This window comes from Panthera pardus, unplaced genomic scaffold (genome assembly GCF_024362965.1).
Source record: "Panthera pardus isolate Hobbes unplaced genomic scaffold, ASM2436296v1 HiC_scaffold_5, whole genome shotgun sequence".
NCBI classification, from domain to species: Eukaryota; Metazoa; Chordata; class Mammalia; order Carnivora; family Felidae; genus Panthera; species Panthera pardus.
Window position 1 is genome coordinate 19,751,534 of NW_026526980.1, and position 21,550 is coordinate 19,773,083.

At 53.9% G+C, this 21,550-nt stretch overlaps 3 protein-coding genes across 6 annotated transcripts; 2 read left to right on the top strand and 1 right to left on the bottom strand.

Moving 5' to 3' along the window:
* Positions 1–1,873: 1,873 nt before the first annotated feature.
* Positions 1,874–12,830, top strand: TBC1D10B (TBC1 domain family member 10B). Its single transcript, XM_019436244.2, has 9 exons — positions 1,874–3,172; positions 6,376–6,475; positions 6,771–6,878; positions 6,970–7,076; positions 10,008–10,122; positions 10,247–10,312; positions 10,531–10,720; positions 11,065–11,219; positions 11,307–12,830. Exons 1-9 carry the CDS (start codon positions 2,244–2,246, stop codon positions 11,949–11,951), a joined length of 2,415 nt encoding a protein of 804 aa, XP_019291789.1. The 5' UTR covers positions 1,874–2,243; the 3' UTR covers positions 11,952–12,830.
* On the bottom strand, positions 12,819–14,506 carry LOC109258996 (sesquipedalian-1-like). Of its 4 annotated transcripts, none has more exons than XM_019436259.2 (2): positions 14,402–14,506; positions 12,819–13,645 (listed from the first exon to the last, which is right to left on the bottom strand). In XM_019436259.2, the coding sequence occupies exon 2, from the start codon at positions 13,619–13,621 to the stop codon at positions 13,001–13,003; it is 621 nt and encodes a 206-aa protein (XP_019291804.1). In that variant the 5' UTR covers positions 13,622–13,645; positions 14,402–14,506; the 3' UTR covers positions 12,819–13,000. The 4 variants fall into 4 exon arrangements, with proteins under 4 accessions (XP_019291804.1, XP_019291802.1, XP_019291801.1 ...); XM_019436257.2 differs by having other exon boundaries at positions 14,318–14,473; XM_019436256.2 differs by lacking the exon at positions 14,402–14,506 and adding an exon at positions 13,962–14,267.
* A 116-nt stretch (positions 14,507–14,622) lies between these two features.
* CD2BP2 (CD2 cytoplasmic tail binding protein 2) lies at positions 14,623–17,182 on the top strand. Its single transcript, XM_019436255.2, is given in 8 exon segments — positions 14,623–14,740; positions 15,291–15,394; positions 15,638–15,776; positions 15,936–16,093; positions 16,206–16,388; positions 16,390–16,642; positions 16,737–16,843; positions 16,934–17,182. Coding segments are annotated over 7 exon segments (1,029 nt in total). The 5' UTR covers positions 14,623–14,740; positions 15,291–15,316; the 3' UTR covers positions 17,045–17,182.
* The last annotated feature ends 4,368 nt before the right edge of the window (positions 17,183–21,550 follow it).

The window sequence follows — 21,550 nt, forward strand, 5'->3', positions numbered from 1 at the left end:
GTTGTCTCTAAGAAGAGAGAAGGAGCCACCCTAAACTTAGCAGCTGCCCTCGGCCTCCTGCACTGGCCCCTCCCTACTTCAGTGGACAGCTGTCTCACCTTATAAGGTTACCATGGGGGTCTAGGCCCAGGGAGGAGCCTTATTCCTGGATTCTGGGAGGGGAGGAAAACTCCAAAGAGGGGAAAAGGGAAAGTGCTCAGGTAGCTTGGGCCAAATGAAAAGTGGGGAAGTTGAGGAGGAGATCAGGAGCTGTATATCTAATTCAGACACTGAATGAGAATACACAGGATCTGGGTCTGAGCTGGGAGTGAGTAGCCTAAGAGAACTCAGAAACCAAGGAGGACCTGGGCATTGGGAGCTAGGTCTGACTGAAATTTCAGGATGGTGGACTCTGTATGGAAATTTGGGCCCTCTAACCCTGAGGCTCGGAGGGATGTGGGTCAGAGAAAGGAGAGGCTTGTAAAGTCAGGGCTTTGTGTTTGTGGTCTAGGGTAGCAAGGGCGGGGGGGCTCAGGAGATTGGGGTCTGGTTTCTTAGAAAATGAGGAGTATAGAGAGGTGTGGCAGTGAGGGGAGAGGAGTTGATGGGATAGGTCCTGGATACCCAAAAGAATAAGAATACAGATATGGGAGTTCCTGTTACTGGGAATTCATAGTTTGGGTCTAGGATGCCTACTAGAATGCTGGGGGGCGGCACTCAGAGGATGAGGTCCAAGGAATTAGAGCCTGGATTCTGAGGAGGAGCTCAGATAGCTGGGGAGCTAGGAGAAGGACTTAAGGGCTTGGGAGGATCTAGAGAAATGGGTCGCTTAGAGGATTTGGAGGCTCTGGTTATAGTCGCCTGGGCTTTGGAGTATTGAAGTTGGTTGTGAGACCGAGATGAGAACTAGAGACGGAGTGGAGGTTGAGAGGACTTGATCAAGGCATTGGATCTGTGGTAGGGTCTCACAGACCACGAGAGTGAGGTGGCTCTGAAGCTGGATGGAGAAGGGGAGCCTAGGAGGCGCTTGACTGGCTCAGTTGGTAGAGCATGCGACTCTTGATCTCGGGGTCGTGAGTTGAAGCCGCACGTTGGGTGTGGAGCCTACTTAAAAAAGAGAGAGACAGACAGAATGGGAGCCCAGAAAGGACTCAAACAAAGCAGCGCCATGCTCTTATTGGCTAAGGGCTGCAGTAATGTCCCTGGCCCCCGCCCCCTCACAGTGCTATCCCCAACTGTCACCCCCCTTCTGCGCTTGTCTCCGGTTGTCACCGATATCCCTGGGCTGGCACCGCCTGCTGGCAGCACCCCTACACTTTGGATGCTTCCATTGGCTGAGACAGCCGTCTATCTTCCTCCCAATGCTTAAGCGAGGGAATGCGTTTATTGGCTGACAATGCAAATTAACTGCAAATTTGGCCCGCCCCCCTCCAGCTGTCATTCTTTCGTGACCTTCTTGGGAGACTTTAAGAATTCCTCAGCCCTTCCTATTGACTGCGGATGCCGTCTGTCACTGCCCAAATAGACACCACTGTCTGTCAACTTGCCCTCCACCTACTCGCCCTTTTCATTGGCTCCCTTTTTAGTATTCCTATTGGCCAGGCTAGCCTCTTCTCGCACAGCACCCGCCTCCTTCCGCGGTCATTCACTCTTTAGCCATTTTTATTGGCCAGGGCGTTCAGCCTCGCGCTTTTCTATTAGTTACTTCTTTCGTCCCACCTCCTCCTGCCTTCACCCCCCTTCTCATTGGTCTTCCAGCCCTTCTTCTTCTCCATTTCCTCTTCCCAAATTACCCAGCCCCTTCCCACCTCCAGCCCCACCCACCCTTCCAACGATTGGCAGAAACCCAGTTCCCTCTCTCCTATTATTCGCCCAAACACTCTGACGAGGAGGGAGAAAAAAGGAGCGCGACGGCCCTGTCCGCGCGCAGGCGTGAAACGCCGAAATGCTGGCCGCTTAGCCGGCACTGAGGAGTGTGCGCAGGCGCGAGGTCGGCCGCTCGCCCGGAGCAGGAGGGAGGGGGCGGCGGCGAGAGAGCGCCAGGGGTGAGAGGGCGCGAGCGAGACCCCGGCGCCTGGCGCCCCAGGACCCTTGCCACGCCTCCGCGCGCCCGGCGGCGCCCCGCGCGCCGCCCTCATCTGCGACGCGCGCCGGGCCGCGCCCTTCGCCTTCTCCTCTTCCTTGGCGGGCGGCGAGGAGCGGCCTGAGGGGCGGCGCCTTCTGCGTCCGCCCCGGCGGGGTGATGTGAGGGGTGGCCCGCGGCCATGGAGACGGGCCCGGCGCCCCTGGTGGCCCCGCCGCGCCGTCATGGCGCCCCCGCGGCCCCCTCGCCGCCGCCCCGCGGGTCCCGGGCCGGGCCCGTCGTGGTGGTGGCTCCGGGGCCGCCAGTGACCACGGCCACTTCGGCCCCCGTCACCCTGGTGGCGCCCGGGGAGGCGAAGCCCGCCTGGGTCCCGGGGCCCACCCAGACCTCGGCCCCGGCTTCGACCGTCACAGGCAGCACAGTGGTGGTGCTGACTCTGGAGGCCTCATCCGAAGCCCCGAGGGCGCAAGTCTCCGCTGACCCAGACCCCCTGGTGCCCGCGGCAGTGGCAGGAGCCGAGATGTCCATGGCTTTGGGCCCGGGGACAGATTCTCCGAAGACGGAGGAGGCTAGAGCCTCACCCGCCCCTGGACCAGGTACCCCCACCAGGACCCCTTCCAGAACAGTTCCTGGGGTTCTGACCGCCAAACCCCCGCTTGCCCCCAAGCCGGGAACCCCAGCTGCCTCAGGAGTGACCGCGCGGGTTGCAGCAGTGACAGCAGGACAGGTGACAAGTGGACATGAAGCTGCAGCAGCAACATCAGCATCAACTGCACAGGCTCCAGAGGACCCCTCAGGGTCTGGCACAGGCCCTTCAGGAACTTGTGAGGCTCTGGTAACTGTCGTGACGGTCACCCCAGCTCCGGAGCCTGCTGAAAACTCTCAGGACCTAGGCTCCACGTCCAGCCTGGGACCTGGCATCTCTGGGCCTCGAGGGCAGGCCCCGGACACTCTGAGCTACTTGGACTCTGTAAGCCTCATGTCTGGGACCTTGGAGTCCTTGGCAGATGATGTGAGCTCCATGGGCTCAGACTCGGAGATAAATGGGCTGGCCCTTCGCAAGACGGACAAGTATGGCTTCCTTGGGGGCAGCCAGTATTCGGGCAGTCTGTGAGTACCCAGTGGGCACCCCGTGGGGCTTCAGGGAAGCAGAGGTTGGGGAGGAGGAAATGATACACCTTGCCCAGATCCTGGCAGCTCAGCCTCCTCCAAGGCTCCAGGGGAGTGGCTCCAGCAGGAGTGAGCTATTTGGTGATCCCTGTCATGCCTAGAGCATCCTGAGGTTTTGGTGGCACTTGCATGTTAGAGTTTCAGGCCAGGTGTCAGGAGTTCTGGGTTTGAGCTTTGCTTTTAGTGTGTTGTGTGCCCTTGAGCGAGTGTTTTCCCTATTTCTGTGTCTCAGTTTCCATCTCTGTATAGTGAAAGGTTGAATGAGGTGATACTTAAGGTCGTCCCAGCTCCTTGATGTGAAAAACTCCAGCTGTGGGTCAGATATTCTGGAGGGTTGGCTGGGCAGGGATTCTGGTAGAGATATTTGGTCCCTGAAAGGGAAGCAGTCTGGGAGGGATGCAGTCATCTTCCCTCCCCCATAGCCCTAGGTCTGATGGGATGATGAGCTGGGGGAGGCCTCGTCGGTAGAGGGGAGACCGTGAGGGTAGGGCTCCTCTGCGAAACAGAGAAGGGCAATCTTGTGTTTTTACTGAAGGAAGGGGTTGGGGGAGGCCTCTTCCCCATTTCCTCATCTCCCCAGCCGGGCTTACTCTTTCCTAGTTCCCTCCAGGGGCCTGAGTCACTCCTGATGTGGGGGTGTGATTGCCTCTGACTTCTTCCTTCCCTCTCTCTGGGAAGGATCCTGCCCATTGTTCATGTACCGCTTTAAGCTGTTGGTCAGTTCAACCTACAGCATCACCTGAGCACCCAGGTGCCAGGCCCTGTGCTAGGTACTAGGGATAAAATAGTTGTTTCAAGGCACTCGTTGTCAAAAGGGAGAAACAAATACTTAAACAATTGATGTCAATGTATTTTAGGTTTAGCCTAGAGATCTTCACAGGATTTTGTGAGTACTAGGGAAGGGACCTTTTGCCCACTCAGAATTCAACTGAGTCTGTTCCAAATCCTGAAGAATGCGTAGGATTTAGTCTAATCGTGTTATGTGTGTTGGGGTGGGGGGCACCTGCCTGGAGTTGGGGAAAACACTGTGGGAAGGTATTCTAGGTGTTTTATAATCCAACAAAAAACAGAAAACTTTTGATTGAGCACCAACATTCATGGTCCTAGGAAGGCAACTGAAGTTTGACCTTGGTGTTTTCCCATGCTGGAGGGATGCACTGTTGTACCCAATGTATAGGTGAAGAAACAGGATTAGAGCAGTTGAGTGAATTGCCCCACTCACACCTGGATCTGTGTGACCAGTGGCTTTCTCCTCAATATTATGCTGCCCTAAGGAACTTGGATTGAATTGGATTTCAGTGAGCCCCTCTTGTGTGCCAGGCACGTTGCTCGATTATGTTTCTCTGCTTTGTAATTTTGTCCCTCTAAAATCTATCTTCCATGCTGGAAGAACATACTTCTGAGGCCAGGCTGACTGGGGCACATGTTACCTTAAAAACTTATGGTAGCTCTCCCCTGGCCACAGGATAAAGTGCCATGTGCTTTATTCTGCAGATGGACTCCTTATTTTCTGCCTTTGCCAGTCTTTCTGGTCTTCTCTCCCACCACTTCTCATCATGCACTTAATACTGTGGTCCTGTTGAACTGATTGTAGTCTCTCCCCCTTCATACTCAGGCTGTTCCACCTGCCAGGAATGCCTTTCTCCTCCTTCTTGTCTTGGTATGTTCTACTCAGTCCCTCCTGGCTTATAATGAAGATGTCTCCTCCTCTAGGAAGCCTTTCCTGATATCCACTGCCCCTACTCCAGTCAGTGCCTCTCCTGTGCATTTTTGTTATTGCATTTCCCACACCACATTGCAGTTATCTCCCCTGCAAGCTTGTGACCTTCTTGAGGGCAGGAAAGATATTACCTAATTCTTCCTGATCCTTAGTAGGGTTTGGAACCAACTTATGATAGAAATTAATGAGCAATGATGGGCGCCTGGGTAGCTCAGTTGGTTAAGCATCTGACTTTGGCTCAGGTCATGATCTTGAGGTTCGTGAGTTTGAGCCCTGTGTCAGGCTCTCTGCTGACAGCTTGGAGCCTGGAGCCTGCTTCAGATTCTGTGTCTCCCTGTCTCTCTGCCCCTTCCCTGCTCACGCTCTGTCTCTCTCTCTCAAAAATACGTAATAAATATTTTTAAAATATTAATGAGCAATGATTAAGTGGTTCTAAGACAAAAGAAACTAATAGTTAATGAGCCCATCCATTTGCCAGTCCTTTATATACAGTTTCTCAGTAGTTCTCTCATACCTTTGTGATGTAGATGGTGGCATCCCTTTTTGACAGATGAGGAAGAGATTCAGGTTATCACTTGCCAAGATTTCCCAATTTCTAATGGACAGAACTGGGATTTGAGCTCAGGTTGGTCTGGAAATTCAAGCGCTTTCTTCCATTCCACTCATTTCCTGGTACTGGCTCCTACAAGTAACTGTTTCAAGACTCCTGGGGTATCTTGAGTGTGAAGCTGTGACAGAACAATGGGCAAACAGTGCAAGGAAAACTTCATTTGCTTGAGAATCTCGGGTGACTTCAGGGAGGAGGTAGAGGGAATTGCAGGTGGCCCAGGGGATCTCAAGAGTCTGATAGGAGGAAACTCAGTTGCTTCTAAGGAGGCAGAGAAGTATATTTATATTTGTTCTGTATTCTGTTTTATGGATAACAATTGCTCTTACTGAGCACTTGCTATTGTATAACCTCTCAAGTAGATCCTATTTTTTTCTCCACCTTACAAATGAGGAAATCGAGGCTTAGAGGAATTCTGTGACTTGCCCAAGGTCACACAGTGAGTAAGTGGTAAAGCTACAACTTGGACCCAGGTCTAATGCAAACTGTGGCTTTTAAATATTCTGTACCCTCTCCCCAAACTTGTATGTGCCATAAGCAGGATTTGAACACACCCAACATGTACAGAGATCCAACATGAGAACACCATCTCTGTACAGAGATTCCTTCCAAGGGAAGAAGTCCTTTCAGTGTGGTGAACTAGGCCCTTAGATGGCTAAGTGGCCAGATATCCTGATATTTGGTAGCTCACAAAATGCTTTTACATCCAGTCTCTCATTTGAGCCTGGGGAGGTGGGTGGCTTGCTTCAGTTCCGCCAGCAATCCGTGTTTTATACCACTGCTATTGACCCTTTCCATGCTTTCTTCATCCTGCAGAGAGAGCTCCATTCCTGTAGATGTGGCTCGGCAGCGGGAACTCAAATGGCTGGAGATGTTCAGTAACTGGGATAAGTGGCTGTCACGGCGTTTCCAGAAGGTTTGGAAGGCTGACTGGTGGGCAGGGCAATGGACAAGTTGGGAGGGGGTTAGGGAGAGCTCATATACTCCAGGGAAGCCATGATAGTATTTGTTCTCTAGGCCACATTGGGGATGGGTGGTTCTTGGGCCTGGGGGGAGGAGTAGTTTTAAAGATAGAAGGCCAGGCCAGGTCCAGTGGAGTCAAGCCAATGAGATGTGGGAGGGCTGTCCCAGGAAGCCTGAGGACTGCTGGGGAAAGCCTGGAGGCTATGCCAGCCCCTGAAGCTGTCACCCTGCCTGCCACTCTGCCTTAGGTGAAGCTGCGCTGCCGGAAGGGGATCCCCTCCTCCCTCAGAGCCAAGGCCTGGCAGTACCTGTCCAATAGCAAGGAACTCCTGGAGCAGAACCCTGGCAAGTTTGAGGTGTGTCCAGGGTATGGGGACATGTGATACTGTGTGAAGGGTATCATCAGTCCCCCTAGATCCTGAGATAATCCCTGATGTCCCACTGCAGGAGCTGGAACGGGCTCCTGGGGACCCCAAGTGGCTGGATGTGATCGAGAAGGACCTGCACCGCCAATTCCCTTTCCATGAGATGTTTGCCGCTCGAGGAGGGCATGGGTAAGATGGCCTGATCATGTGGGTCAGTCTGTAGAAGGCTCCAGGTGGATACAGGGCTGGGTTGAAAGCTGTTCTTGCCCTCCAGGGCTTCTAGGAAAGTGGTCCTTAATGTATTGAGTGTCAAGCCATATTGAGGGAACTGTCCTGGGAAGGAGATTCTGACTCGGGGCTGGGGGGTTGTTGGAGGGGAGATGGAGAGGCACAACAAGGACTTATTGAAGAGGTTGCATTTGAGTTGGGTTTTGAAGGTTAGATGGGAGCAGAGCCAGGGGCAGGTTTTTCCTGGCTGGGGGTTTATATAAGCTGTCTCTGGGATGTGGGGTTGAGTGGAGCTGAGGCTGGAAAAGCAGTTTCGGGTCAGATCACCAGAGGGCCTTAAAAATTGTTCTGAGGCACTTGTACTTTTGTTCTATATGCTAGACTTCCCCAAGATGTATATATATCACTCCTTAGTAATATGCCAGATGGTATTAGGTGACTCTCAGATGCACATTTTTCATCAGTTGGTTCATCTTTTCAGCAAATATTTAACTGAACACCTGCTATCTGCCAGGAACTGGTCTAGTCACAGATGATAGCAGTTAACAAGACAAAAACTCTTGCCCTTATGGGGCTTATTACATTTTAGTGAGGATAGAGAAGGAAAGTATGTTGTATGTGAAAGGGTGGTAAGTATTAAAGAGGAGTTTAAAGCAAGAAAGGGTAATAGAGAATGTGAATGGAGATGTGGTTATAATGATCTGACTTGTGTTTTAAAAGGATCATTCTGGCTGCTGTGCTGAGAATAGTATAAGGAGACAGGATGGAAGCAGAGAGACTTGTTAGAAGACTATTTCCATAATCCAGGAGAGAGAGGATGATAGATATATCAGAATGGTAGCCGTGGAACTATGGGGAAAAGTGGTTGGGTTCTGTCTATATTTTGAAAGTAGAGCCAAAAGGATTTGCCAATAGATTAGATGTGGACTGTGTGAGAGAGAGAGACAGAGAGAAAGAGAGAGAGAGAGAGATTGGAATTAAGGCCGACTCTGAAGGTTTTGGGCCTGAGAAACTAGACAAATGGAGCTGTTCATATATTGGTGTGGATGAGAAAAGGAGGTTAGAGGGGTATGTTAAGAGCTCAGTTTAGGAATGTGAAGTTTGAAATGCTAATTGGACATCCAGATGGAGATGTCAAGAAAGTTGGATCTACGACCTGTATAAGTCTGGAATTTGGGGAGAAGTTTAAACTGGAGGTAAGCTGGAGATTGAGAGTTATTGGCCTCTAGATGGGACTAAATTTCACCTGTGGGATTGGACGAGCTCATCAAGGCAGCAAGTGTAGATACAAAAGGAAACTCAGAGATTGAGCCCTGCAGCTGTAACATTTCAAGAATGGGAAGATAAGAACGAACCAGCACAGGAAGGAGAAACTAGAGAGGTAGAAGGAGAACCAGGGCAGTGTGATTTCTGGAAGCAAATCGAAGAGGGGTTTTGGGACCAGTTGTATGGAATGCTGCTGATGGGTCAAGTAAAGTCAAGTCTGCAAATTGACCTCTGGACTCAGCACAGTAGAGGTCATTAGTGACCTTGATAAAGGCAGTTTGCACAGGGCAGTAGTATAGAGCCTGACTGGAGAATGGGAGGAAAGAGATTAAAGACAGCAAGTCTTTATTCTGAAGTTTTGCTGACTAGGTAAAGAAAGAAATGATGTAATATTTGGAGGGGAAGAGGGGTAGTCAAGAGACTTTTTTTGTAACATAGAGGAAATAACAGATACTGGTATGCCACTGGGAATGATCTAGTAGGGAGAGAAAAACTGATGATGCAGGAGAGGTGGGAGGCTTGCTGGAGTGATGGACTGTGTAGGTGAGAGGGGATGGGACGCAGTACCCAAGTGGAAAAGCTGTGTTTGGCCAGGACCACAGACAGTTCACCCACAGCAACAGGGAGAAAGCAGGGACACAGATGCAGGTAGATGGGTAAAAATAGCATGGGAGCTTGTGGGAGTTACATGTTTAATAGGTATTAGGTAAAATAACTAGTACATCAAACCTGTCATTTCATGGATGCTATTGCAAAGTGGAGAAAAAATATTAAGTAAATAGTACTGGGTAAAACACAGGTAAAACACAAGATCACACTTCAATGACTGAATTTGGGGATGTAAGAGGTTATTACTTTTTACTTTTTTCTGGGTAAGAAATGAAAGTCTGAGCTCCGGAATGGCTGTGGAGGTAGAGAGAAGGAACAGGCATGAATGAAACTCAACATGTAGTGTTGATAAGACTTGATTAGCCACGGGGAGTGATGTAGGGCTCTCTTTTCCAATGTGGGGCTAAGTGAATGGAATTCTCAGACACAGCGATGGGCACCCTCAAGAGGACAGGTCTAGGGCAGAGATTTTATTCTTTGGGATACAGAGACACGAGAAAGGTCTGAGGCACAGCTGGCTTCTCAGGCCTTCACCAAGAACCAGGGGCCAATGGACATGCTGGCAGAGAACTGATGAAATCCACTGAGGCAGATAGGGCAGGCCCTGCTCTGGAGTGATCAAAGAATTCAGACAGTGCTACGGGAGGTCTGATGCTGTGGACAGTGGAAGCTTTCTGAAGAAGGTGACCTTGAAGGTCTATGGGGTGGTGGCAGATGAAGGATGGAGAGAGAGCACATCCTGTGCTGGGGAACGGGTACGGAGCACATAGGATGTGGAGGCAAGGGTGGAAGGCTGGAGCCTGGAATGCTTTGATGATGGTCTCGGTCATTGGCTTAACCTTGATAGCAGTGCTAGGAAGGTCGGTGGAGGTGCGTGGTGGTGAACCTCTGAGGTTAATCTGGAACTGGATCTAGGAGGGGTCTGGGCTGGGGCTGGTTGTGGGGGGCAGGCTTAGTTTGGGGCAGAGAGCCCCCAACTCCTGTGATTGCCCTCATGGTCTTTCCCAATACCCACAGGCAACAGGACCTGTATCGAATCCTGAAGGCTTACACTATCTACCGGCCCGATGAGGGCTACTGCCAGGCCCAGGCCCCAGTGGCCGCCGTGCTGCTCATGCACATGCCTGCTGAGGTCAGCATACGCTGGTCCTGGTTGGGAGGGACTGGGAGGACCTTGGCCTACAGTGGTGATGGGGGAGCTCTCTGCTCCCTGTTTCTCAGGCCCCTCCCTCCTTCCTTGTTCTCGCTCTTCTCAGCAAGCTTTTTGGTGCCTGGTGCAGATCTGTGACAAGTACCTCCCCGGTTACTACAGTGCAGGGCTGGTGAGTGTCTGGGGGCTGGGTGCACCCAAGGTGGTGACTTTCTCCTGAGGCTGCAGGGAGGTCCTTGTCCTGCCTCCTCCCTCTCCCCCCCCCCCCCTTTTGTCCTTTTGTCCCTCTGCTCTGGGCCTCTCCCACTGAGGTGAGGATCCCCCACTAGGGACAGTCCTACCCCACGGGAGCCACAGTAGGCCTCTTCTCATGGCTCATCCCACTTCCAGGAGGCCATTCAGCTGGACGGAGAAATCTTTTTTGCGCTGTTGCGCCGGGCCTCCCCGCTGGCACACCGGCACCTGCGGCGGCAACGCATTGACCCCGTGCTCTACATGACAGAATGGTTCATGTGCATCTTTGCCCGCACCCTGCCCTGGGCTTCAGTGCTGCGTGTCTGGGATATGTTCTTCTGTGAAGGTACTTCTGTAGCCGTTCAGGCCATGAGGGGGCCGGGGTTTCCACGGTGGCTGCCAGAGAGTGGCCTGCTGCCCGAAGTTACCTCTGGGACCTAGGCTTCCCTGTAAGCAGTCTGGGGGCTGGAGAAACTGGGGCCTAGTCTTGGCTCTGCTATCAGTCCAGAACCTACTGTTCCTCTCAGGAACTCGAAACCCATGGCAGCTCATTTCCCTTCGTGGGACCTCAGTTTCCTCATCTGTACGGTTGGCAGTAGACAGGGATGGGGCCTGTTGAGTCCCTTCTGACTGGGACACACTGAGGTCCCGGCCCTGATCGCCCGCGCTCTCTTCTTTCTGACCTTGCAGGCGTCAAGATCATCTTCCGCGTGGCCCTGGTGCTGCTGCGTCACACGTTGGGCTCAGTGGAGAAGCTGCGCTCCTGCCAAGGCATGTATGAGACCATGGAGCAGCTGCGCAACCTGCCCCAGCAGTGCATGCAGGAGGACTTCCTGGTGCACGAGGTAGGCCGTGGCCTTAGCACACCCACACCTGCTTCAGCCCATCCCCATCCTCACCTTCACTCCGGTACCCGTTTCTTCTCCATCTAGGTGACCAACCTCCCAGTGACAGAAGCACTGATTGAGCGAGAGAACACAGCCCAGCTCAAGAAGTGGCGAGAAACCCGGGGGGAGCTGCAGTATCGGCCCTCTCGGCGACTACATGGCTCCCGGGCCATCCATGAGGAGCGTCGGCGGCAGCAGCCACCCCTGGGCCCCTCCTCCAGCCTTCTTAGCCTCCCTGGCCTCAAGAGCCGAGGCTCCCGGGCAGCTGGAGGGGCCCCCTCCCCACCCCCTCCTGCCCGCAGGGCCAGTGCTGGGCCTGCCCCGGGACCTGTGGTCACCGCTGAGGGACTGCATCCATCCCTTCCTTCGCCTACCGGCAACAGCACCCCACTGGGTCCCACCAAGGAGACTCGGAGGCAGGAGAAGGAGCGGCAGAAACAGGAAAAGGAACGTGAGAAGGAGCGGCAGAAACAGGAGAAAGAACGGGAGAAGCAGGAGAAGGAGCGGCAGAAATGGGAAAAAGAGCAGGAGAAGGAGCAACAGAAGCAGGAGAAGGAACGGCAGAAGCAGGAAAAGAAGGCCCAAGGCAGGAAGCTCTCACTGCGTCGAAAGGCAGATGGACCCCCAGGCCCCCAGGATGGTGGGGACAGGTCCTCCGCATCTGAGGCCCGGCAGGATGCTTACTTCTGACCTCTGTCCCCGGGGCTGGACTGCATGGCCTCCCTTGTTTTCCCCTCAGTCAGGAGCAGGCCTGGCCTGGGGTGCTGCCCCGAGCTTCCTGGGCAGACTGTCCTTCTGGGGAAAGTGGTTTGATTTCCCATCTCCTTGCCAGCTGCTGATCCCTACACAGCTGGGACAGTGACAGTGCATGGGGCAGCTGCCTTTCCTCGGGGCAGGTGTGAACAAGTCTGGAGCCCCTTCACCTCCAGTTAGGTCCTGCTGGGGTCTCTGGCACTCCTGCCCCGATTTCCTTTGGGGTTCTTTCCCAGGTGCAGTCCTGATTGGCCTTTTGTCACCTCAGGGGTGACCTGGCAATGGGAATCAGCAGTTTTCAGATTCTTACACTCCAGTTGCTCCCCTTATCCATGAGTGGAGCTGGGTTCCTTTTTCCCTTCTTCAGCCCTGCTGGTCTCCCCCACTTCCTGGCTGGGGACCACGGCTCTCCTTGCTCTACTTCTGGACATCTCTGTTGTAATTATGTACAGAGCAGCTGGTCGGCCCAGGGTGGGGGTGCTTGCTCTGTCTTCTATCCTTTGGTTCTCCTTCCATAATGTTCTTGCACTCGTTTATTTAAGGGGACATGCACTGGCACAGGAAATGTCCCCCCTTTCCCCACCTACCATTCTCCTTGTTCTCTTTCACCCACCCTCCTCTGTGTTCTCAGGCCTCTCCTGCTTTGTCTTACCAGGGCCCCTGCCTTCCACCTTGTTTCCCCTCCAGCCCCTATCTGGGTAAGGGGTCTTCCCCTGAGCTCCAGGGGGTGGAACCCAATGTTTACATTCTCTTGTCTCTGCTCCCACCCTGTGCGGCGCTTCGAGGAATCAGAAAAGAACCTGCTGTTGTACCTGGGCCTGTCTCCTGCCTTGTTATTTGATAAAGGGAGTTAGAATAAGAACTAGGTGGGGTGGGGGTGGGGAGGAAACAATGGAGCAGGCCAGGATCTGGGTGTCTGCTGAAGCACTCAGCTGGTCTTGGCAGGGAGGGACCTTTTGGCCTTTGGTCCATCTTTCAGTCACTCATCAACAACTGTTGAGCTCCTGCTCCCCCTTTGCCTGGGATCTGCTGCCTCTGTTGTCACTGGACTGGAGTCCTCTACGCACCACCTGCAGCACCCGGATCTCTTTCCCAAAGTGCTCGTGCAACTCCTGGAAGCTGGAGGGGGGACTGAGGGTGGCTAGGAAGCCACAGTCCTCTGGGGGTGAGCTGGGTTCTTGGCCAGCTGCCTGGCACAGCTCCCGGTACTGGGCTTCCAGTGGGGGTAGTAGCGCCACCAGCCGCCTCCAGCTCACCCCAGCCAGTGCCCACAGCCACGCTGCCAGCTCTCCCTGGTTTTCTGCTGCCAGCTTGTAGGTCCGCCCACCTTCTGTGCCCTCAACCCCGGGGGTCAAGATGGTAAAGGCATAGGGTTCTGTGGCCCCGAGGCGTGGCTCCACCTGGCAGTTTTCTAAGAGGATGAGGCCCAGGGGTGTGCGGTCTGCCTGGTGCTCCAGGTAGAAGAGGAGGTTTCCCCGGAGGACAAACCAGCGGCGTTGATAGCTGATACTTCGGGCTCCCTTCTTTAGCAAGATGCCCTCCCGGTCTGGAGCCTGTGTTCTGTATCCGTGGAAGAAACTGAGCACGGACTTTTGGTGCAGTTTCATGGTAGTTCAATCTGGGAGTTAATCCTGGGGGGCAGGAGAGAGGAGGGGTGGTCTCCTTATTATCATGGGTACCCCATGCTGCCCTCCTGGGGCTCCAGTAGGTTCTTCCTGGGCATAGCCTTAGTCTAGTGGGATTCAGGACTGTTCTGAAGAGCTAGAGGTCTTGTCCCCACAGCACAGGGACCCATACCCACCCCCCCATCCCCCCCTTTAGCTCTCCCCCTTGGGCCAGCTTACAGATTCTGGGCTGGGGCCGCTGGGACCCTACTTGCCAGCAGTGGGGCTTTATCCTGAGGCTGTGGTCTGAGAGAGAGGCATTGTTGCCTCTTTCCAGGCCTACCTGAGATCGGCGCACAAGAGGCTTCTAGCCTGGATTCTGGACACAGGAACCACTGTCACCTGTACGGTGATGGCTCTTCCCACCTCTGAAACCAGGAACTCAACCAGGGGACAGGCGTGGGGTAAATGACTTCCCCTGGGTCCTAAAGAGAGCTGGGTTCGGAAAGTGCCCCCAAAGCCAGCTGGGGGCTCCAGGCGGGCCATCGTGGGAACTCGGTCTCTCCTCAGGGAGAAGAGCAAGGCCGCACCTCGGACTAGGAGAGGACAGAACTAGACGCTGACTGGGAAAGCAGGATTCCTATGGAGACGGTGAGGGGCACAAAGCCCTTGGCCAACCCTGGAAAAAGGTGACTCAACTCTGTAAAGGGAACCGGGCCGAAACCCACTGTCCCACTTCGCCCCTCCATGATGCTGGGCGCCCCTTTAAGTAGTGTGCTTTACTTTCTCCTCAGAGTCTCTAACTGCTGTAGGAGGGAATCTAAACCGCATCCGGCCATCCCTATCGTCTGATCAGGGTCTAGGCGTTCATTTGTGGCCTGTTCTCGCCGTTGTCGCCCCCAAACTGCTCACGTCACCCTGGGGAGGGCGGGGTTGTCTTCCCCGCTCTCGGCGTGCTTCCGCCCGCTTTGCCAGTTAGTCATCTAATCGGAGTGAAGCCACTTCCGGCCTTCTCTGGCGCCTTCCGCAGTTCTCTTCCGGGTGATGGCGCCCGGCGCCCCGGATGTAGCCCTGGGGAAAGTCTCTCTTTTTCTTCCCCCACGGCCTCCCGTGGATCCTGAGGTGAGCGCGAGCCGGTGGGGCTGCTCGAATCCCCGCGGCTCTGCCGCCTCTCTTTGTACACTTAGGCTTGTACACTTAGCCCGGGACAGTTGGGGGTCACCCCGCGGAGCTGGGAGTTCAGCGCGGGGCGGAGGGGGTGGCCAGGACGCCAGGTCCTGGGGCCGTCCAGGCCCCGCGGGCTCTGAGGGAGCTGGGGGTGGAGGAGAGGGTGTCGGCCCGCGGATCCCCGTCGCACCCAGGACTGCGGGGGCTAGGGATTGGCGGGGTATGTGGGGGAGCCTGCCTTTTTTCGTCAAGGGTGGGGGTTGCCCGTGGGGAGCCCCTCTGCGCCACCGCCCCTCCGCCCCCGCTCCAGCAACTCTTTTGGATGCCGAACCAAGTCCGGGGGGCCTCCTGGCGGCCAGCTTCCCTCTCGGCCCCTCATTCTGTGCTCCCTCTCCTCCCGAGCTGGATCTAGTGCGTACCGGGTGATTATTTGTTGTGCTGGGGCTCTTCCGCGGTGAGTAGCCTCGCCCACTTCCCTTAATCTGCATCCTTTCTCTCGGCTCAGCCCAGGGAAGGCTCCTCAGTCCAGTCATGCCAAAGAGGAAAGTGACCTTCCAAGGTGTGGGAGAGGAGGATGATGAGGATGAAATCAGTGTTCCCAAGAAGAAGGTGAGGGGGCCAGACTCCTGCATTCTTAGGAGGAGTGAGGGGAGAGAAAGAACTAGAAGCCAGAAGAGAAAGAAGGGGGCGGGGGGCAAAGAAAGCAGAGAGGGGGCTAGCTTTTCCATGTTTTCTGGGAAGTGGGTTTGGAGAATTTCCAGTTGGGGAAGGTTTTGAAGAAAACTCTACCTGGAGTATTTCGAGGAATAGCCAGTAACCTGCGTCTCTCAACTTGCTGGCCCTTCCTCACAGCCAGTGGATCCTGTGGCTGGGGCAGGGGGTCCTGGGAGCCGCTTCAAAGGCAAACACTCTTTGGACAGTGATGAGGAGGATGATGATGAAGAGGAGGGGTCCAGCAAATACGATATCTTGGCTTCGGAGGATGTGGAAGGTGAGCTAAACCCAAGAATTGGTTCTGCTGGAGGAACAGATAGAGCTTTTGGGGATGGGGGGGTGGCAAGGGCGCGCACGTGCGTGTGTGTGTGTGTGTGCGCGCTGCTAGCGCACGCGCGCGTGCACCCAGCACGGGATGCCTGTGTCTTTCATGCAGGTCAGGAAGCAGCCACGCTCCCCAGTGAGGGAGGTGTGCGGATCACACCCTTCAACCTGCAGGAGGAGATGGAGGAAGGCCACTTTGATGCTGATGGCAACTACTTCCTGAACCGGGATGCTCAGATCCGAGACAGCTGGCTAGACAACATTGACTGGGTGTGGCCCAGGGGCTGACGTGGTGGGGGCCTGGAGGCAGCCAGTGCTGGGCTTGGGCCCTGCTCACGGTTTGTAGGAGATAACCACCCCCACCCCTGTTTTCACATCACAGGTGAAAATCAGGGAGCGGCCACCCGATCAGCGCCCACCGTCCGACTCAGAGGAAGAGGACAGCCTGGGCCAGACACCAATGAGTGCCCAAGCCCTTCTGGAGGGCCTTCTGGAGCTGCTGTTGCCAAGAGAGACCGTAGCTGGTGCACTGAGGCGTCTGGGGGCCAGAGGAGGAGGCAAAGGGGGCAGCAAAGGGGGGTGGGCGGCCCAGTTCCCCCCAGCGCTTGGATCGGCTCTCTGGGTTGGCCGACCAGATGGTGGCCCGGGGCAACCTTGGCGTGTATCAGGAGACAAGGGAACGATTAGCCATGCGGCTGAAGGGGTTGGGGTCCCGGACCCAGGGACCCCCTGAGCCCACACCCCCACCCTCTCTGGACATGTTTGCTGAAGAAGTGGCAGAGGGGGAGCTGGAGACCCCAACTCCTACGCAGAAGGGAGGTAGGACTGGAGGGCAGAGGAGGAGTGCTGGGGGCAGGGGCAGGGGCAGGGGCCAGGGAACTTGAGGCCCAGATGGCCTTGTCTGTTGTTTTAGAAGCAGAGTTGCCAGGAGATGGTCTGGTGGACGTGATGTGGGAATATAAGTGGGAGAACACAGGGGATGCTGAGCTGTATGGGCCCTTCACCAGCACCCAGATGCAGGTAAGCCCCTTTCTACTTCTTTCTGCCACTTCTCTCCTCCCCCACCGCCCATACCAGTCCTTTCCCAGCTCTTGCTCTCTTTTCCTGCAGACCTGGGTGAACGAAGGCTACTTCGCAGATGGTGTTTATTGCCGGAAGCTGGACCCTCCTGGTGGACAGTTCTACAACTCCAAACGCATTGACTTTGACCTCTATACCTGAGCCTGCTGAGGGCCCGGTTTGGTGGCCCCTTCTTTCCTGAACTCTCTGGAGGAGGCCCCAGCTGCCTCAGGCAGTGAGGACTTGAGGGGCCGCTTTTCAGTCAATTTCCCTTTCCCAATAAAAGCCTTTGGTTACATATTAGGGCCTTGGCTGTGCTGATGGCCAGAAGCCAAGGACCCCTTTGGACTCGCCTCATGAGTGTTTTCTCATGAAGTTCCTTCTTGGGAGTTTCTGGTTACTTGAACCACTTCACCTTTGTTTGTCACTCTGGGGGCAGAACCAGGGCTGTCAGGTGGCCTCTGGAGTTTCCTCACCATCTACAAATTCCTTTCACTCACATGCTGTCCTCCGGTATCCTCAGAGGGGGCTCCTATGTTGCAGTTCTTAGGTCTTTGGCCTTCAGAACCTCAGAGTCTCCGTCTTTGTAGCCAGTGTAAGGTAGAGCACCAGAAGTGGAGATTTGAGGCCTTGGGGGTTGGGACACCTGTTTGGGGGGAGTAGGAAGCCTGGTATCCACTGACTCCACTGTATTAGGCTTCGTAGGGGAAGTGCATACTCAGTGTTGGCACTCGAAAGCCCCTTCAAGGCCACCTGGGCCAACCCCTGAACTGGCACAAAGAGGGCCAGTGCCTCCCTGGAGCTCACACAGCAAATCAGAGAGCTGGCCCAGCCCCAGTGGGCTGCTTTTCCCAGACCTTTCTTCGCACCCTGGAAGTCCTGTGAGGTTTACATTTCCTGAGCTCCCAGTGTGCATGGGCAAGTGCGGTGAAGGAGCTGAGATAACTGGGTTAGTCCTCTTCCAGGAATTCAGATTCTGGGGGGTGTGGTTGGGAGGGAGACTGGTAGAATTGTATTGTCTGGACCTAGCACCTCCCACCTCTCGCCAGTGCTGCCTTCTGCCTCTTTCTTGTACCAAACTAGGTTGAACCCTCCACTTTTCTACCTTGGTTGTCCATTGGAGTCTCAGGGGAGCTGTAAAATTACTCCTCAAATTCTAAATGAATTAGTCTAGATAGTGGCTCAGTGGGTGGGGCTTTTTGAAAGCTCCCAGGTGTTTTCCAACGTGTGGACAGGTGGAGAGCCACTGGGCATGACTCGGGACTGAGGTTACACCCGGAGGGGCCGCTTCCCAGGTCCTGCTGTGGTGGCAGAGCTGAGCATGTGTGGCCAGGGTTCTGCTGGTCTGAAACAGGATTGCTGAGCGCCAGGACCCCAGGTGGAAGGATCCAGGCTTGGAAGTAGGAAAGACGGCAGGTTGGGGATACTTGATGCTCTAGTGAGGCCTCCAACTTCTGTATTAATTGGGTCCATGCCGGTGCCAGCCCAGACTTAGTGGTCACTGATTCCAAAATGCCTTCAGTTGTAAGAAGTGTTTATGTGTCATTAAGAAAACCCTGCCAATTGCATTTGTAAGATGTCCTTGATTAAACGGTGCATCTGGATTTCAGAAGTGAAAAGCAATACAGCTGGTCACCTTTATAACCCCAATGACTGACTGACTCATGGGAGGGATTTACTGTTGGGCGAATAGATGAAAGCCAAGGGGGCGGTTCCCTTGGATGTACCACTGGCACCTCGGGCTCCACACATCCAGATGTCACCCCATCTACCCCTCACACTGTCCTCCTGTGATCACCTTCCTGATGTCAGGCTGTGTAGGCAGAATAATGGTCCCCCGGCGATGTCCATGTCCTCAACAAAATCTGAATATGGGACCCTACGTGGCAAAAGAGACTTTGCAGATGTGATTAAACTAATGACTGACGTGGGCAGGGGGGGGCGTGCTATCCTGGATTATAGAGGTGGGTGGGCCCAATATCATCACAAAGGTCCTATAAAGTAAAAGAGCGGAGGGTCAAACACAGCTGCTGGCTTCGAAGACGTAAGACCAGGCCATATGCCAAGGAATGCAGTGGCCTGTAGAAGCTGGAGAAGGCAAGAGAACAGTCCTTCCTGAGCTGCTACCAAAAAAAAAAAAAAAAAAAAAAAAAAAAGACAGCCCCACTGAGGATTTGAACCCAGTGAAAAGCATTGTGGATTTCTGACCTCCAGAATCCTAATAAAGTTGTGTTATTTCAAGCCACAAAGTTTGTGGTTATTTGTTACAGCCCTGATAGGAAACTAACACATACCCCACCTAGCTGAATGCCTCTCCCCTTCCACGAGCATCACTGGAGTTCTCTTCCCTTTGGCTGTGGCCCTGCTGCAAGCCCCTATCAGCACTTCACTCCTTTGCCTTTCCTAAAACTGTTAGGTGTGTACATAAAATTACTATTTTTTACCAAGAGCTTTACTGAGATGTAATGCACCCATTTGAAGTGTACACAGTTCAGGAGGTTTTTCTTTTTAGAACATTCACAGGGCTGTGCAGCCATCACCACAATTTTAGAACATTTCTGTCAACCGTAGAAGAAACCGCCCCTCTTACTCCCCACCCTCCTCATCCTCCAGTCCCTGGTAACCACTAATCTACTTCCCGTCTCTGTAGAGTTGCCTATTCTGGCCATTTCGTACAAACGGACTCCTACAATTTGTGGTCTTTTGTGTCTTCTGTATCTACTTAGCCAGTTTTTGAGATTAAGCCATGTAATATGCAATAGTAATCTTTTTTATTGTTGACTATTCCACCATATGAAGGTATGGTATATTACCATTAACTAAACCTCACACTTTCTTTGGGTTTTACTAATTTTTCTCTTCTGTCCTTTGTCTGTTCCAGAATATCTTCTGGGATACCACTTCACGTTCAATGATCATGTCTCCTTAACCTCTGGTCTGACAATTCCTCAGAGTTGTTTTTGCTGACTTTTGACAGTTTTGAGGAGAATTGGTTAGGTATTTTGTAAAATATTCCTCAAATTTGGGTGCTTTTTTTGGTCTGGGATTTTTCTCGTGATTGGGTTTGAGTTATGGTTTTGGGGAGGGAGACCATGGAGGTGAAGTCCCTAACCTTTTACTGGAAACTTATAATGGCTTCATTTCCCTCGAGATAAAGTTCAAAAGCTTGAAGGTGACTGAGAAGGTCTTCCAGGGCCTGGCTCGATGCAGCCCCTCCAGCTCCACATCTGCCTTTGCTTTCCTTCTCCGTTTTCTTCCCTGATTCCAGGCTCCAGCCTTATCCCAGAACAGGGCAATTTGATTTCTCCAGGCCTGGCCAGTGATGCCTTTCTCTTCTCTATCTGGGAAAGACCAATTAATAGATCTGTTGTACTTAATTCTAGGTCTCCTTTTTTTTTTTTTATGTTTATTTTCTTAATTTGAGAGAGAGAGAGAGAGAGAGCGCGCGTGCTCGCGCGCACACACACACACACACACACACACACACACACAAGCGGGGGAGGGGCAGAGAGCAAGAGGGAGCCACAGAAACCAAAGCAGGCTCCAGGCTCTAAGCTGTCAGCACAGAGCCCGATGTGGGGCTCGATCTCGTGAACCACGAGATCATGACCTGAGCCGAAGTTGGACACTTGACCAACTGAGCCACGCAGGCACCCCTAGGCCTCCTTTTCCTACAGGCTTCCTAATAATCCACTCCCCACCCCCCTGGTTGGTCATTGTTTCTTCCACTGTGCCCAATAGCACAGATGTCTGGCCCCATACCCAGAGCAGTTTTTGCTGGCCTGTCTCCACCAGTTGGTCTGAGACAGGAGTTCAGTGCTGATGAATGACTAGGGGATGAGCCAAGTCTTTCCCGGTGGGACTGTTTGTCAAACCTTGCTGTCCCAGAAGGGGTGAGGTGTGACCTGGATGGGCAGTGTACAGGTGTCTAGACCCAATAGTCTCTCAGGGAGCAGGGCTGAAGGATCGGTAGGGTCATTTTTACCGAGGCCATGGGCAAATTTACAGGGCGGCTCAAGGTCAAAGCTGCAGAAGTCATCCCTGTATCTGGGACACCAGAGCCTTTTGTCTGTGGCAGGCCATTTTCCAGAAGACTAGCAAGAGTGGGAGAAGGCGAGTCCAGGCTCAGGCTGTGACACCCTCCCCTGGGCATCTGGTGGGGTCCTGGGGGAGACAAGGATGGTGGAGGACTTCAAAAAGGAGTTAAAATTGGCAAAGAGTCAGGCTCCACAAAGCCCACGGAGTTTGGGGGTCCCTTAATGCCTTTGACACATCTGTCACCCCTTCCAGACCCACCTGGCTAGTTTGATGCCTCTTTGCAGGGCCACTAATGCCAGGCTCCCAGGCAGTGGGGAGGCCTGAGACTGAGCGGCTTGCCTTCCATTCTGCTCCCAGCCAGGGCCAAGTCGAAGCCCTGGAGATGCCCAGCTCTTCCTGACACCGAGACCCAAGGGGAGTTTCTTTCAAGGGCGGATTTGGAAGCGGATGTTTTGCACGAGGCCCAAGGGTGGATGATGTTTCTTCTGAACTCCACATGGAGGCCAGGCTTGCCCCTTGGTCCTTTCTGGCCACTCCCCGGGTTCAAGGGCATGCCGTTCTGTGGTCGGTTCAAGCGGCCACCAGACCTCCTTTTGCCCCCTCCGGGGGGCCATCCCAGCACACATCTCC

What these genes read in the sequence shown, in the direction of transcription:
- LOC109258996 (XM_019436259.2), bottom strand. Translation starts at nt 13,621, where the DNA reads ATGAAACTGCACCAAAAGTCCGTGCTCAGTTTCTTCCACGGATACAGA.
- TBC1D10B (XM_019436244.2), top strand. Translation starts at nt 2,244, where the DNA reads ATGGAGACGGGCCCGGCGCCCCTGGTGGCCCCGCCGCGCCGTCATGGC. An exon ending in GCCGCTCGAGGAGGGCATGG is followed by an intron (nt 7,077 to 10,007) that starts GTAAGATGGCCT and finishes CAATACCCACAG; the next exon opens with GCAACAGGACCTGTATCGAA. An exon ending in GTTACTACAGTGCAGGGCTG is followed by an intron (nt 10,313 to 10,530) that starts GTGAGTGTCTGG and finishes TCCCACTTCCAG; the next exon opens with GAGGCCATTCAGCTGGACGG.